This window comes from Ranitomeya variabilis, chromosome 4 (assembly GCF_051348905.1).
Source record: "Ranitomeya variabilis isolate aRanVar5 chromosome 4, aRanVar5.hap1, whole genome shotgun sequence".
NCBI classification, from domain to species: domain Eukaryota; kingdom Metazoa; phylum Chordata; class Amphibia; order Anura; family Dendrobatidae; genus Ranitomeya; species Ranitomeya variabilis.
The window spans coordinates 721,941,708-721,957,409 of record NC_135235.1 but is presented as its reverse complement, the minus strand read 5'-3'; the positions used below and the strand labels follow the sequence as shown (position 1 = coordinate 721,957,409).

The 15,702-nt window shown below is 44.9% G+C and overlaps 2 protein-coding genes across 2 annotated transcripts in view; one reads left to right on the top strand and one right to left on the bottom strand.

Moving 5' to 3' along the window:
* The window catches only part of LOC143766674 (uncharacterized), a 311,141-nt gene that overhangs the window by 86,421 nt on the left and 209,018 nt on the right, over positions 1–15,702 (top strand). The window lies entirely within an intron of this gene.
* LOC143766668 (uncharacterized) overlaps positions 8,519–15,702 on the bottom strand; it is a 31,965-nt gene continuing 24,781 nt past the window's right edge. The window contains exon 7 of the mRNA XM_077254518.1: positions 8,519–10,403. Coding sequence (XP_077110633.1) covers positions 9,232–10,403 — 1,172 coding nt within the window. The 3' untranslated portion in view covers positions 8,519–9,231. The remainder of the gene's footprint in view (positions 10,404–15,702) is intronic.

Here is a 15,702-nt window from a genome sequence, read left to right as displayed (position 1 = left end):
GTGGGCTAAATGCAGTTCAAAATTGGTAACAGGACTAACCAGGCGGCATTGCTTTGTTCAGCGGAGGACAACTGTAATGAGGCTGACACAGTGAGTAGGCCCAAAAAAGTAACTAGGCTAAATGCAGTTCAAAATTGGTAACAGGACTAACCAGGCGGCATTGCTTTGTTCAGCGGAGGACAACTGTAAGGAGTGGCTGACACAGTGAGTAGGCCCAAATAAGAAAGTAGGCCAAATGCAGTTCAAAATTGGTAACAGGACTAACCTGGCGGCATTGCTTTGTTCAGCGGAGGACAACTGTAAGGAGTGGCTGACACAGTGAGTAGGCCCAAATAAGTAAGTAGGCTAAATGCAGTTCAAAATTGGTAACAGGACTAAACAGGCGGCATTGCTTTGTTCAGCGGAGGACAACTGTAATGAGGCTGACACAGTGAGTAGGCCCAAAAAAGTAACTAGGCTAAATGCAGTTCAAAATTGATAACAGGACTAACCAGGCGGCATTGCTTTGTTCAGTGGAGGACAACTGTAAGGAGTGGCTGACACAGTGAGTAGGCCCAAATACGTAAGTAGGCTAAATGTAGTTCAAAATTGGTAACAGGACTGAACTGGTGGCATTGCTTTGTTCAGCGGAGGACAACTGTAATGAGCGGCAGACACAGTTAGTAGGCCCAAATAAGTAAGTAGGCTAAATGCAGTTCAAAAGTGGTAACAGGACTAAACAGGTGGGGTTGCTTTGTTCAGTGGAGGACAACTGTAAGGAGTGGCTGACACAGTGAGTAGGCCCTAATAATAAAGTAGGCTAAATGTCTGCCAAATTTTTTTTCATAAATAACCAGGTGGCATAGCTAGGTACAAGGGTGGGCTCCTCTGCTGAGTAGCAGACAGTGGTAGTAGGCGCAAAGAATTAATTGGTTTAAATGGAGGCCAGGGCCCCTGTATATTTTAACTATCATCTATCATTTCACCAAATTTGTATTGGCAGTGCCATTGAAGGATTTAACAGCACAGACGATACAGTGGTGGAGCAGGGAGAGGTAAGTATTGCAAGTGATAGAGCACTGTTCGAGCTGGGGGGAACACTCTCGTGGGCAGCGGTACTGGCACAGGGCCCCTCATATTACGACGGTGTGTCTGACGTTATTGTGCACCACCACCATCAGAGACACTTCATTGTACTATGAGGGACCCTGTGCCAGTGCCGTCGCCCAAGAGTGGGCACACCCACCTGTCCAGGCAAACGGCACTCACACGGGTGCTTGCGCCAGGTGGTGACCACGGCCCTGTGGGGGGAGTTAGACCATTTAGGGAGGTATAAAAATGGCCTATGGTGGACATTCAGCAGCTGCAAATGGAGGAATTTGAGAAGTCAGTAAGAGGAGGCCAAAAGCAAGACATTTTTCAGGCAAGCTACGTGTCAGCAGGGGAAGGTGGGGCAAAATAATTTGAAATCCATGATTGGTTCATTTTAATGAAGGTTAGATCATCAACATTTCAGGTAGCCAGACGTGTCCTTTTTTCGGTCAGTATTGAACCAGCAGCACTGAAGACTCTTTCTGATAGCACACTAGGAGCAGGGCATGCGAGCTCCTGTAATGCATATTCTGCCAATTCAGGCCAGGTGTCTATTTTAGATGCCCAGTAATCAAAGGGGAAGGACCTGTGAGGGAGAACATTGATAAGGGCGGAAAAGTAGTTCGTAACCATACTGGAAAAATGCTGTCTCCCGTCACTTTGAATCGATGCAGCAGTACCTGTCATGTCAGCGGTCGCTGTGAAATCACTCCACAACCTGGTCATAAAACCCCTCTATCCAACGCCACTTCGGATTTGTGCACCTCTAACACCTCTGCCATGTTGCCCCCTACGGCTTGTGTGAGAACCATCACCGCCGCTGTGTGCTGGGAATGCCTGAACCAAACGGTCTACAAGAGTTGCATGTTTGGTAGCCAATATTTGCTCATGGTTCTCATGTGGCATGATATTTTGTAATTTTCCTTTATATCGTGGATCCAGGAGGCAGGCCAACCAGTAATCGTCATCGGTCATCATTTTGATAATGCGGGGGTCCCTTTTTAGGATACGCAAGTCATACTCAGCCATGTGGGCCAATGTTTCAGGTGTAAATTCACTGCTTGTGCTGGGTTGAAGAGCACTTTCTTACAAATCAACATCACTTGTGTCCCACAAAAACCCAGTACCTGACCTTGCAACGCCACCAGTTTCTATTGCCCCCTGAGAAGCATCATCCTCCTCCTCCTCTTCGTCCGCCACCTCGTCCAGGAGAGTTCCCTGAGCAGACAATAGCTGACTGTCATCAAGGCTTCCCTCCTCCTCAGCTGCAGACGCCTACTCCTTAATGTGCATCAAACTTTGCATCAGCAGACTCATTAGTGGGATACTCATGCTTATGATGGTGTCATCTGCACTTACCAGCCATGTGCATTCCTCAAAACACTGAAGGACTTGACAGAAGTCTTATAGCTTTTACCACTGCACACCAGACAACTCCACGTCTGCCATCCAAGTGCCTGCCTGTGTATGTGTATTCTCCCACAAATAAATTACAGCATGCCTCTGTTCACACAGCCTCTGAAGCATGTGCAGTGTGGAGTTCCACCTTGTTGTAACGTCGATTATTAAGTGGTGCTGGGAAAGATTCAGCGATAGCTGATGGTTCAGCATACGGCTGGAGTGTACGGGTGACCGGCGGATGTGCGAGCAAAGTCTTCGCACTTTCAGGAGCAGGGCTGGTAACCCCAGATAATTTTTAAGGAAGCACTGAACCACCATGTTCAAGGTGTGAGCCAGGCAAGGTATGTGTTTCAGTTCTGAAAGGGCTATGGCAGCCATAAAATTCCTTCCGTTATCACTGACTACCTTGCCTGCCTCAAGATGTACACTGCCCAGCCATGACTGAGTTTCTTGCTGCAAGTACTCGGCCAGTATTTCTGCGGTGTGTCTGTTGTCACCCAAACACTTCATTTGTAACACAGCCTGCTGACGCTTACCACTAGCTGTTCGATAATGGGACACCTCATGTGCAACACTGGCAGCTGCGGATGGAGTGGTCATGCGACTGCGCTCTGTGGATGAGCCAAAACTCAGGCCCAGTGTATAACACAACACAATGTAAGTGGCAGAACGCGGCAGGCTGATATACGACAAACTAACAGAACTGACGTATATCCACTTTGTGACAATTTGAATCCCCCTTTTTTTTTGGGGGGGGGACTGAACCACAACTGAGACCCAGTTTATAAAACAACACAATGTAAGTGGTAGAAAGTGGCTGGCTAATATACGACAAACTAACAGGACAGAAGTATATCCACTTTGTGAGAATATCAATCTCCCTTTTTTTGGGGGGGGAGTGAACCACAACTGAGGCCCAGTTTATAAAACAACGCAATGTAAGTGGCAGAAAGTGGCTGGCTGATATACGACAAACTAACAGGACTTTGAAATTCTCACAAAGTGGATATATTTATCTCCCATTTTTTTGGGGGGGGACTGAACCACAACTGAGGCCCAGTGTATAAAACAACACAATGTAAGTGGCAGAATGTGGCTGTAAGATATATGAAAAAATCCAAGGACTGTAGTACAATTTCAATCTCCCTACAATGATCTCAGGACAAGTATGGCAGCAATAAAAAGGACTGCTGCACACAAAAGTGTGGACAAATAAACAAGATAACTGTGCAGAAAGGAGCAACAGGATTTTTGCTTTTACAAAAGCAGTTGGCTTGCACAGCAGCGGTGCAAACAGCAATGCAGCTATCAGGGAGCCTTATAAGGCAGCCTAATAAGCTATAGAGCTGATGCACAAAGATATAGCCTCCACTGTCCCTGCAAAAAAAGGTGGTGTTGGACAGTGGAAATCGCTACAGCACAAACGGTTTGGGGGTTAATATTCCCTCCCTAACTATAGCCCTTCTTCTGACGAAGCTGCAGCAACCTCTCCCTATGCTACGATCGGCAGAAGTTAGATGGCGGTCGGCGTGCACGCCCCTTTATAGCCCCTGTGATGCCGCAGAAAGCAAGCCAATCACTGTCATGCCCTTCTCTAAGATGGTGGGGACCTAGACCTATGTCATCACGCTGCCCACACTCTGCGCCCTCCTTCATTGGCTGAGAAATGGCGCTGAACGCATCATATGAAACGCGACTTTGGCGCGAAGATCGCCAACCTCATGGCCGATCCCACACTAAGATCAGGTCGGGTTTCATGAAACCCGACTTTGCCGAAAGTCGTCGATTTTTGAATTTGTCCGATCCGTTTCGCTCAACCCTACAGCCCACGTAGCAGCATACAGCACAGCCCACTTAGTAGTATACAGCACAGCCCACACAGTAGTATATAGCACAGCCCACACAGTAGTATACAGCACAGCCCACATAGTAGTATATAGCACAACCCGCATAGTATATAGCACAACCAACATAGCAGATAACAGCCCACATATTAGTATACAGCACAGCCCACACAGTAGTATACAGCACAGCCCACACAGTAGTATACAGCACAGCCCACACAGTAGTATACAGCACAGCCCATGTAGTAGTATACAGCACAGCCCACATAGCAGTATACAGCACAGCCAATGTAGCAGTATACAGTACATCCCACGTAGCAGTATACAGTACAGCCCACGTAGCAGTATACAGCACAACCCACCTAGTATACAGCACAGCCCACACAGTAGTATATAGCACATCCTGTTGTGAATTCTGCTCTTGGGTTCCCTCCGGTGGTTGTTGGTGGTAGCGCAGTTGTCTCTGGGTTGTAATTCAGGGCAGGTGTTTCTGCTTATTGCAGCTCTACTAGGTATTTAGGTGTGCAGGATCCATTACTCCTTGCCAGTTGTCCATTGTTCTTGGAGGTTTCGCATCTCTGTCTGGTTTCTCCTGCCCTGCTGCCCAAATCAGCAAAGATAAGTTCTGGTTTTTGTTTCTGCAGCCCACATGTTGTGGGCTTTACTGTTTAGTGCTATTCTATGTTTTTTCTTGTCCGGCTTAGACTGTGTAAGGATTTATTCAGTCAAGTTGGATTCTCTGGAGATGCAGATTTACATTCCATGTCTTTAGTTAGATGTGGAGTTCCTGTATTTTCTGCTGTGGATATTTTCTAGTGTTTTAATACTGACCGCTTAGTATTCTGTCCTATCCTTTTCTATTTAGCTAGAGTGGCCTCCTTTGCTAAAATCCTGTTTTCAGTCTGCGTGTTTTTTCCTCTCCTCTCACAGTCAATATTTGTGGGGGGCTGCCTATCCTTTGGGGTTTTTTCTCTGAGGCAAGATAGGATTCCCATTTCTATCTATAGGGGTATTTAGTCCTCCGGCTGTGACGAGGTGTCTAGGATTGTTAGGTACATCCCACGGCTACTTCTAGTTGCGGTGTTAAGTTCAGGGTTTGCGGTCAGTACAGGTTCCACCTTCTCCAGAGATAGTTTCATGCTGCTCCTAGGTCACCGGATCATAACAACAGCCCACACAGTAGTATACAGCACAGCCCACATAGTAGTATATAGCACAGCCCATATAGTAGTATACAGCACTGCCCACACTGTAGTATACAGCACTGCCCACACAGTGGTATACAGAACTGCCCACACAGTAGTATACAGCACTGCCCACAGTAGTATACAGCACTGCCCACACAGTTGTATACAGCACTGCCCACACAGTAGTATACAGCACAGCCCACACAGTAGTAGATAGCACAGCCCTCATAGTAGTATATAGCACAGCCCTCATAGTAGTATATAGCACAGCCCACACAGTAGTATATAGCACAGCCTATAGTAGTAAACACTGCCCACATAGTAGTATACAGCACAGCCCACATAGGATTATATAGCACAGGCCACATAGTAGTATACAGCACAGCCCACACAGTAGTATATAGCACAGCCCACATAGTATAAAGCACAGTGTCATGTTCCCAATGGCAGGGAATTAAACACATAACACGGGCAAAAACAGGACGAGCTCTAGGGTGATGGAACCTGAGCTGACCGCGATCCTGAACCTCAACACTCAACTAACAGCAGCCGGGGAACGTTCCTGGGGGGACTCTAGACGTCTCGCGCCAGCCGGAGATCTAGCTACCCCTATCAGAAGAATCACAGACCTATCTTGCCTCCAGAGAAATATTCCCACAGAAATAGCAGCCCCCCACATATAATGACGGTGAAATGAGAGGAAGGCACAAACGTAGTTATGAAAACAGATTCAGCAAAGTGAGGCCCGCTTAAGCTAGATAGCAGAGGATACAAAAGGTGAACTGCGCGGTCAGCTTAAAACCCTTCAAAATACCATCCTGAAATTACTTGAACTCATGTGCCAACTCATGGTACATGAGTGGTAATTTCAGCCCACTAGAGCAACCAGCAGCAGAGAATTACATATCTGCAAGCTGGACTAAAAACATGAAAGCAAACATGAAACAGGGAAATCCAGACTTAGCTTGTCTTGAAGGCCTAGGAGCAGGTAGCAAAGGTAACAGAGACACACTGATACATTGATAGCCGGCAAGGGAATGACAGGAAAGCCAGGTTAAATAGGAAACACCCAGCCTCTGATGGACAGGTGGAAACCAGAGACCGCAACCCACCAAAGTCACCCAGTACCAGCCGTAACCACCAGAGGGAGCCCAAAAACAGAATCCACAACAGCACAGCCCGCATCTCTCCTCCCCCCCTGAAAATGGCCCCACAATCCAGTAAAAAAAAACAAACTCTCCTCACCTCTCCTCGTGCCCGCGTTGCTCCCTGCTCCTGTCTCAGCGGCTGCACTGCCTGGCACACAATGAGTGCGCACGCACCCAGTTTCAGAGGCAGAGCGGGGAATGATGAGAGAGGCAGTGACAGCGGACGCTCTCTCCTCCATCATTGCATTCAACTGTACCGGCGTGATAGACGCCGGTATAGTTGAATGCGGCGGCTGTGATGGGGGGGTGAGTCGGCGCGCTGCGGCCCACTACTGGCACCGGCCCTTCTGGCATTTGCCAGAACTGCCCGATGGCCATCTGACCCTTGTGTCGGTACTCTATGGAACAGTTGCCTGCCTTCTCCCTCTGGTCACCTCACTGCCTCTTTCGGTGTGGTCTATCTATCCCCCTCAGAACTTCTGGCCTTGATGTGCATGCCACCCTGAGTCACTGACTTTGTCATTGACCACTTCGTCTTCCACCACTGCATCTTGGTCCTCCTGACCACCGGTTCGCACTGTCTTTCTTCAGAAGTGGTGTACCTTACCTTCCTGCAAAGTGGGACAGGAACCTATGTGATGTGGATGGGCAAGGTTCTTGTACTTCAGCAACAGGCGTAGTCACATCTGTCCCGCGTCATTGTTATCTTCGTGCACCATCATTAGCACCTCCACTTCCCAGTCCCTTACCTCAAGCGTTACGAATTTTCTAATTGCTAGGTCTCTAGAAACCAAGCTTATTTTTAATTTAAAAAAAAAATTGGTCACCTGCAGCAGTCAACGCGTTTTGTTTTTTTTAGTTTGATATCACCATAATGTAACACAAAGCAGGTAAATGTGTATGGATGACAAATTCAATCCAGAAACATTTCTCAATGCTTTTTTGGAGTGTTATATACCACTGAAATGCCTCACAAAGCACATAATACTGTATGGATAACACTATAGTCTATTTTTTCACCCCCCAAAAAAAGAATATGGTCAACTGCCACTGCTACATATTTAGCAACGGACTGCAAAAGCACTAAGCCCCTGTATTCAGCTAATCCCCCTGCTAATGCAACTGTCCTTCACTAGGCTAAATGAAGAATGTATCTGATACAAACAACAAAGCACAAGATTAGCCCTTACAAAAACTGTTAATATGGTGGTTCAGCTTCAACACCAGTATCAACCCTACAGGACTCTGATTTGTTATACTGTGCACACACAGACCTGTACAACCACTCTTACTCCAATAAAAACTGTCCCAGAGCTATGCACTAGTATCAGTGTGACGAGCGTGGTGGCACCTGCTGTTTTATAATTCCTTGTTATATATTACTGTCCAGTGTCCAGCCAATCACAGTAATGCCACTACTGAGATGGCTACGGCATTACGGTGATTGCATGTTTAATGGCTGTGTAACAGATGCCAAACATGAGGAGTTGGGATTCAAACTTCAAATCTGAGCAACGGCTAATGCGAACCGAGTATTTCCAGGCACCCAGATACTCAAGTGATATCAGTATCACCGAGCACGTTCGCTCATCCATAGTAATTACCTTTTCTCATTTAATTATATGACTATCTGTTATGTTATTGACAAATTGCACAAAAACATAAGTAGTGTCTCCCAGTCTGAGTTATTTTTGATGGTCAACAAAATACGATTCTCTAGTAATTTATTTTTCACACTCTACAATAGGTATGATAATGGTTTCTCTCTGTGTGGGATTTTTGATGTTTAAAGGGGATGTCCACTACTTGGACAAACCCTTCTCGCTGAAAAAGGAAAGATTGATCCAGCTTCTACTTTACAAACCTTCCAAGACATGTTTAAAATGATGAATTCTTTATTTTGTCAAAGTCATATCAAAAACTCTTTTTTTCTTCTTGGTTGAAACATGTAGAAAAAATGTATTTAAGGATCACAAGGAACATAGTGGAAAGACTAATAGAGTATCAAACGCGTTTTCAAAAGCAAGTGTGTTCTTAAACTTGGTTTGCTGTCTCCTCTTTTGGACATGTCAAACAATAAGGGTAAGGCCGGTGTCACACTTGCGAGAAATACGTCCGAGTCTCGCATGTTAATACCCGGCCCTGCCGCCTGCACTCCGGAGCGGAGCATGTGGCTCCATGTATTGCTGTGCGGCAGCACGCTCCGCTCCGGAGCCTAAGTCAGAGAGCTGCAGTGGCCCTAACTTCCGGTTGATGTTCAATACATCCGAAGGCAGGAACAGTGAAGCCAGCGCTGATTTTGTAACAACCTCACAAGAGTCCCGGGAACGTGAGTGCCAAGAACACTGTAACGACACTAGCAGGGAAAGGGAGTATGAATATTTGTAATAGGCTAAACATGAGGAATGACAAGGGCTTTTTCAAGCATTGAACAACCCCTTTAAAGGAATATATATTTTTTGGTTAAAACAATCACAACAGTCTGAACATGAAAAATGCTTCGCCTCCTTTCTGATTTTTCTGATGTTAAAGAGTTGATTTTAGTGCAAAACATTTCATACATTATGAACATGAAAAAGGTTACTCCCCTGTGTGGATTCTCTGGTGTATAACGAGATGTGATTTCTGGTTAAAATATTTCCCACATTGTGGACAGGAAAAAGGCTTCTCCCCTATGTGGGTTCTCAGGTGGCTATCAAGATTCGCTTTCCGGTTAAAACATTTCCCACATTCTGAACAGGAAAAAGGCTTCTCCCCTGAGTGAGTTCTCTGGTGCATAACCAGAGACGATTTCTGATTAAAACAATTCCCACATTCTGAACAGGAAAAAGGCTTCTCCCCTGTGTGGGTTCTTTGGTGTACGACAAGATTCCATTTCTCATGAAAACATTTCCCACATTCTGAACAGGAAAATAGCTTCTTCCCTGTGTGTGTTTTCTGGTGCTTAACCAAATTTGATTTCTCGCTAAAACATTTCCCACATTCTGAACAGGAAAAAGGCTTCTCCCCTGAGTGGGTTCTCTGGTGCAAAACCAGAGACGATTTCTGATTAAAACAATTTCCACATTCTGAACAGGAAAAAGGCTTCTCCCCTGTGTGAGTTCTCTGGTGCTTAACCAAAGCTGATTTTTCGTTAAAACATTTCCCACATTCTGAACAGGAAAAAGGCTTCTCCCCTGTGTGGGTTCTTTGGTGTACAACAAGATTCCATTTCTCGTTAAAACATTTCCCACATTCTGAACAGGAAAAAGGTTTCTTCCCTGTGTGTGCTTTCTGGTGCCTAACCAAATGTGATTTCTCGTTAAAACATTTCCCACATTGTAAACATGAAAAAGGCTTCTCCCCTGTGTGGGTTCTTTGGTGTGTAACAAGTTGTGTTTTGTGCTTAAAACATTTAACACACTTGGAACAAGAAAATATTTTCTCCACTGTGTGAATTTTTGGATGTTTAAGAAAAGACTTTTCGATGGGAAAACTGTTTCCATATTCTGAACATGAAAATGGCTTCTTTGATTTAGGAGTATTTCCTTGTTTAATAATTATTTTGTGACTCTGATTTTCCTTAGTTGTTGCTAATGAATCAGAAGACAGGACCTTTTTCAAAGGATCAGATGAGAGAGCTTTGCTGTGAAGGGATGATGGTATATCTGGAGTAACGGCATTCATTTCAATTGTATCCTGTATGATCTCAAAATCATATGATTTAAAAACTGAAGATGTCAGCTGTCTCTTTGATCTCCTGATACAGTCATCTGCCAAGATATAAATAAATTATTATTTTTGAATAAAATCTCTTTGAATGTCATTTAACATTTCTACTTAAATCGTCTGTAAAAATGGCAAATTACGTAAAAATATTGAATTCTTCACCAACACAATGACAGTTCACAGTCTAATAGAAAATCTCATAGGATGAACCAGTGGAACATGATGTTCAACTGTGTGTGCATTTTGCCTCCCAAATATGAAATAAAAAGCCACAAAGAAATTTTATGTTGACGAACATAATAGCACTAAAAACTTCTATTCATCTCACAAAAAACAGGTCAATCATCTGTTGGTTTTCCCACTGAGGTTTCTGTAGAAGAATGGAAATGCCCCAAAATGTATATCTTTATATAGAGGTGTTTAGTGCATGTTTTCGGTATACCACTTGGAGCAAAGCCCCCCCCCCCATTCCAGCCTGCTGTAAAACAAAGCTGCCATGAGCTGAAAAAACGAGTTTCATTGAGGATTGAGGGGATGTACCTTTGCTAGTGGACAATAGACTTGTGACCTCATCCCGCACACCTGAGGCTGGACACACCTCTTTTAGCTAGTCACATATAAGGGACAAGACCAGATGGTTCTGTTTCTTTTGCTTTGGCTGCTTCCTGAAATGATCATGGATGTGGATAAGTATACTCTGTATCCCCTTTTCTTACTAGGCCCTGTAACCTCTTAGGCCTTAGGGTTAGTAAGCTATAGATTGGGAGGGCTGATATGTGTGATTTGGGTAATCGGGCAGTTAATTGTGGATTTTTATATTGTGGTGATATTGTTGTGATATTACTGTATATTGTGGGTTATTACTGTGTGATACTGTTGGGATACCACTGTATCTACCGTCTATCTACTACTGTAGTGATATTACTGTATTAGAGCTGTAGTATCCGCATATTTGTATATACATATATATGAGAAAATTAGAGCAGCACAAAGAAAGAGTCCTGGTGCAGAGCCCCCCAGGCAAATACCAAACCTCAAATATAAAAATGCAGAAAAATTGGAGTCAGCACACCGTTTGTAGTGAAAATGAGCTATTTAATCAGCCCAGAAGGCTGTTTTGTCTCAGTTAGTATATAGTATAAGGAAAAGATAATGTTGAGGCATATTTAGTGGATATTAATTATTAATAGCCAAGTTCGACAATAATAGTTAATATCGGACCTCAATAGAGGTGCAAGAAGAGTTCCACCTTTCATAACTATAAATTTAGTATTTGGGGGGGGGAAATCCCATCCTTTTACAGTTTCCACATTATTAGTGGCTGAAAGGCTCTTGAAAAGTAACATGGCTTCATTAACCAATCCACCAATAACCACTCTCCCTAAGTCAAGATGAGACGAACCCACTTAATTTACGGTGTGTGAGTGTCTCATGGAGCACAATCTGGGCACTATGTGTTGGGTAATAAAATGGTATATTTGCATTTTTTTCTCCTAAACCACTTAGTGCTAATTTCAGGAAAGTGCCTGTGGAATCAAAAATAGTCACTACTCCAATAGATTAATTATCTGAAGGTTACAATTTCTAAAATGGAGTCACTTTATGGAGATTTCTACTGCTCTGTTTTTCTGAAATTATTTCATATTAGGGCTTCTGCAGACGATGTGTCACAAATCTTCTGATATCTGCTCCTATGATGCCTGCTTTCGTCACCAGGTGTGTCCTAATTCACATGGCAGGGGGGCTGGTAATGGAGTACACATTGAAACCAGAAGCTCTGGATGATGTAGGCTCAGTTCAGCCGCAAAGATTAAGGTGCCTGGGGCAATTAGTGCAATCCAGTCTGGCAGTATGGGTGTTTGTGCTGTCCAGCTGAAGTAATCTGCTCCCTGATTCAGCCAATTGGATAGCTCCATATTCTACAAAAGCTCGAAGCATATTGAAGGAAGCTGCCAGATGCAGCCTTGTTCTCCTCTGGTTCAGTTCTCTATGCTCAGCTCCTGGCTTGTGTATTGGTTTCCTATTGAGATCCTGGCCTGTTTGTTGACTACTATTGCGTCTTCTGATTTTGTATTTTCTCTGCCTTACTGTTCTGACCCGGCTACCTAACTATTGTTCTTCCTATTTTACACCACCAACCAGCAGGCAACACTATGGCCCAAGCCTGTGGAGTCTCTATGCAAGTCCAGATCCATCTAGAGATGTTAATTGGGTGATGAGCAAAACAATCCCTGGGATCAGGAAAATGGAGTAGATAGCGCCAAGCCTGTTCATGGTGGCCATCTTTTGAGCTGCCAGGTGGTCACAAACACTGCTCCTGATACATTGTGTTTGCAAACTATTCCAGTAAGATCTGGATTCAAGTAGCTAAATGGCACTCCCTCCCTTCTCAACCCTGAAATGTGCCCAGACAGTAGTGCACAACCATATATAGGATAATTTCGGATTCAAGAGAAGTTGTAAAATAATTTGTGAGATCCATCTGTTTGCTATTCAACTTTGTGAAAGTGAGAAAAGTGGGGCTTATACTTATAAAGAATTCTAAAATTAATCACCAAATAAAGTGATACATGTCATATTTGAAAAATGGGCCTGGATTAGGCTAGGTTTACACTGCATTACAGCAGCCCGTTCAACACATACGTTAACGGGCTGCTGTAAAGGCCCCGTCACACACAGCGACGCTGCAGCGATACAGACAACGATGCTGATCGCTGCAGCGTCGCTGTTTTGTCGCTGTGTGGTCGCTGGGGAGCTGTCACACAGACAGCTCTCTCCAGCGACCAACGATCAGGGGAACGACTTCGGCATCGTTGAAACTGTCTTCAACGATGCCGAAGTCCCCCTGCAGCACCCGGGTAACCAGGGTAAACATCGGGTTACTAAGCGCAGGGCCGCGCTTAGTAACCCGATGTTTACCCTGGTTACCAAAAAAAACAAACAGTAGATACTCACCATCTGATGTCCGTCAGGTCCCTTGCCGTCTGCTTCCTGCTCTGACTGAGTGCCGCCGTACAGTGAGAGCAGAGCGCAGCGGTGACGTCACCGCTGTGCTGTACTTTCACTTTCACTTTGCGGCGCTCAGTCAGTGTGGGAAGCAGACGGCAAGGGACCTGACGGACATCAGATGGTGAGTATGTACTGTTTTTTTTTTTTTTACATTTACGCTGGTAACCAGGGTAAACATCGGGTTACTAAGCGCAGGGCCTTACCAGTGGTTACCAGTGAAGACATCGCTGGATCGGTGTCACACACACCGATTCAGCGATGTCAGCGGGACCTCAACGACCAAAAAACGGTCCAGGCCATTCCGACACGACCAGCGATCTCGCAGCAGGGGCCTGATCGCCGGTACGTGTCACACATAGCGAGATCGCTACTGAGGTCGCTGTTGCGTCACAAAACTTGTGACTCAGCAGCGATCTCGCTAGCGATCTCGCTATGTGAGATGGGGCCTTTAGGCAAGTGCTGACTTTGGCACATCGCTAGCGCAGATAGAGCATCTGCTAGCTCTATCTGCGCTAGCAGTGACGGACCCGGAAACGCTGCAGCCCGCGTCTCAGGGTCCGTCACTCAATGACGGCACATGGCTACCGCATGCCCATTGTGGGCGTGCGCTAGAGATGCGTCCGACATTGCAGTCTATGGCGGCGTTAGAGGACTACGTTTCATAGTTATTAAGGTTGAAGGCGTTCTAGTTCAACCCATAGCCTAACCTAACATGCCCTAACATGTTGATCCAGAGGAAGGCAAAAAAAAACCATGTGGCAAAGAGTAAGCTCCACCTTGGGGAAAAAAATTCCTTCCCGACTCCACATACGGCAATCAGACTAGTTCCCTGGATCAACGCCTTATCAAGGAATCTAGTATATATACCCTGTAACATTATACTTTTCCATAGACTCCACTGCGTTATGCCGCGGTGTAACGTAGTTGTCTAACGGACTGCCATAGCGCAATGTGAACCCAGCCTTAGGAACACAAAACTGGCTGCGGGAAATGGTTATCAGAGTATTTTGGACACTAACTATTGTAATCAAAAAACTGTGACTATAGACAATAACACATCTAAAGAAATGATCAAATTCAACAGTCTTCTTCCGCTCTTGCCGCTTACACCTAAAGAACATCTCTAGAATATGCCCTATTCTCACCATGGAAACAACAAAAACCTTCACTGTCGCCCTGATCCACTCCTGCCTGGAGATCCACTCCACTACTGCAATTTTCTATTAATTGACCTCCCCCTTACTCAACTTTGCCCTCTCCAGACTATCCTTAATGCAGCAGCCAGGGTTGTCCATTTAGCTAATCGGTATTCAGACGTATCCGCTCTTCGTCAGTCTTTACACTGGCTGCCCATTCATTATAGAATCCAATTCAAAGTACTTGTTCTCACCCACAAAGCTCTCCACAATGCGGCACCCCCTTACATCTCCTCCCTCATTTCGGTCTATCGGCCTAACCGACCACTGCACTCTGCTAACGACTTTCAACTAACCTCTGCACTAATATGTACCTCCCACTTCCGACTCCAAGACTTCTCCCATGCTGCGCCAATCCTCTGGAATGCTCTACCCCAAGATATTAGGACCATCCACAATTTGCATAGTTTTAGGCGCTCTCTCGAAACATATTTGTTCAGAGCGACCTATCACGTTCCCTAATCAAAGTCATTTTAGATTTCTGTGTGTGTGTAGCCCATTCACTACTTCCATCTATCCCCCACCCCCTGAAGATGGCTGGACCGTCATTGCAAATACATCATTGTAAATACACACCTGTACTTTGTATCTCCCCCACCCCATTGTAGATTGTAAGCTCTCACTAGCAGGGTCGTCTTATTGTGCTTTAATTATTGTATTGTTAACATTGTTACTTATGACTGTTGTGTTTGAAACTGTTAAACTGTAAAGCGCTGCGGAATATGTTGGCGCTATATAAAGAGTAGTAGTAGTAGTAGTAGTAGTAGTAGTAGTAGTAGCAGTAGTAGTAGCAGTAGTAGTAGCAGTAGTAGTAGTAGCAGCAGCAGCAGCAGCAGTAGCAGCAGCAGTAGTAGTAGTAGTAAAAAATGAGTAACTAGTGGTGAAACCTCTCTGGGGTAATAAGAGTATGGGGCTCGGTGGTTCTTGGCAATCTAAATTATCATAAGGGCCAATATTTTCTGTCAGATGAGTTTCAAGAAGAAATATTAGATATTCAAAGATAAGAGTAGAGAAAGTATTAGTGCTCCCCATTTCAGGGGAGATTGTGCAGTAATCTGAATTCCTTAGGATTGAAAACATAATGGAATTTATGAAATGGAGTGAATCCATGAAACCAGGGCTCGAGCCATGCCAACAC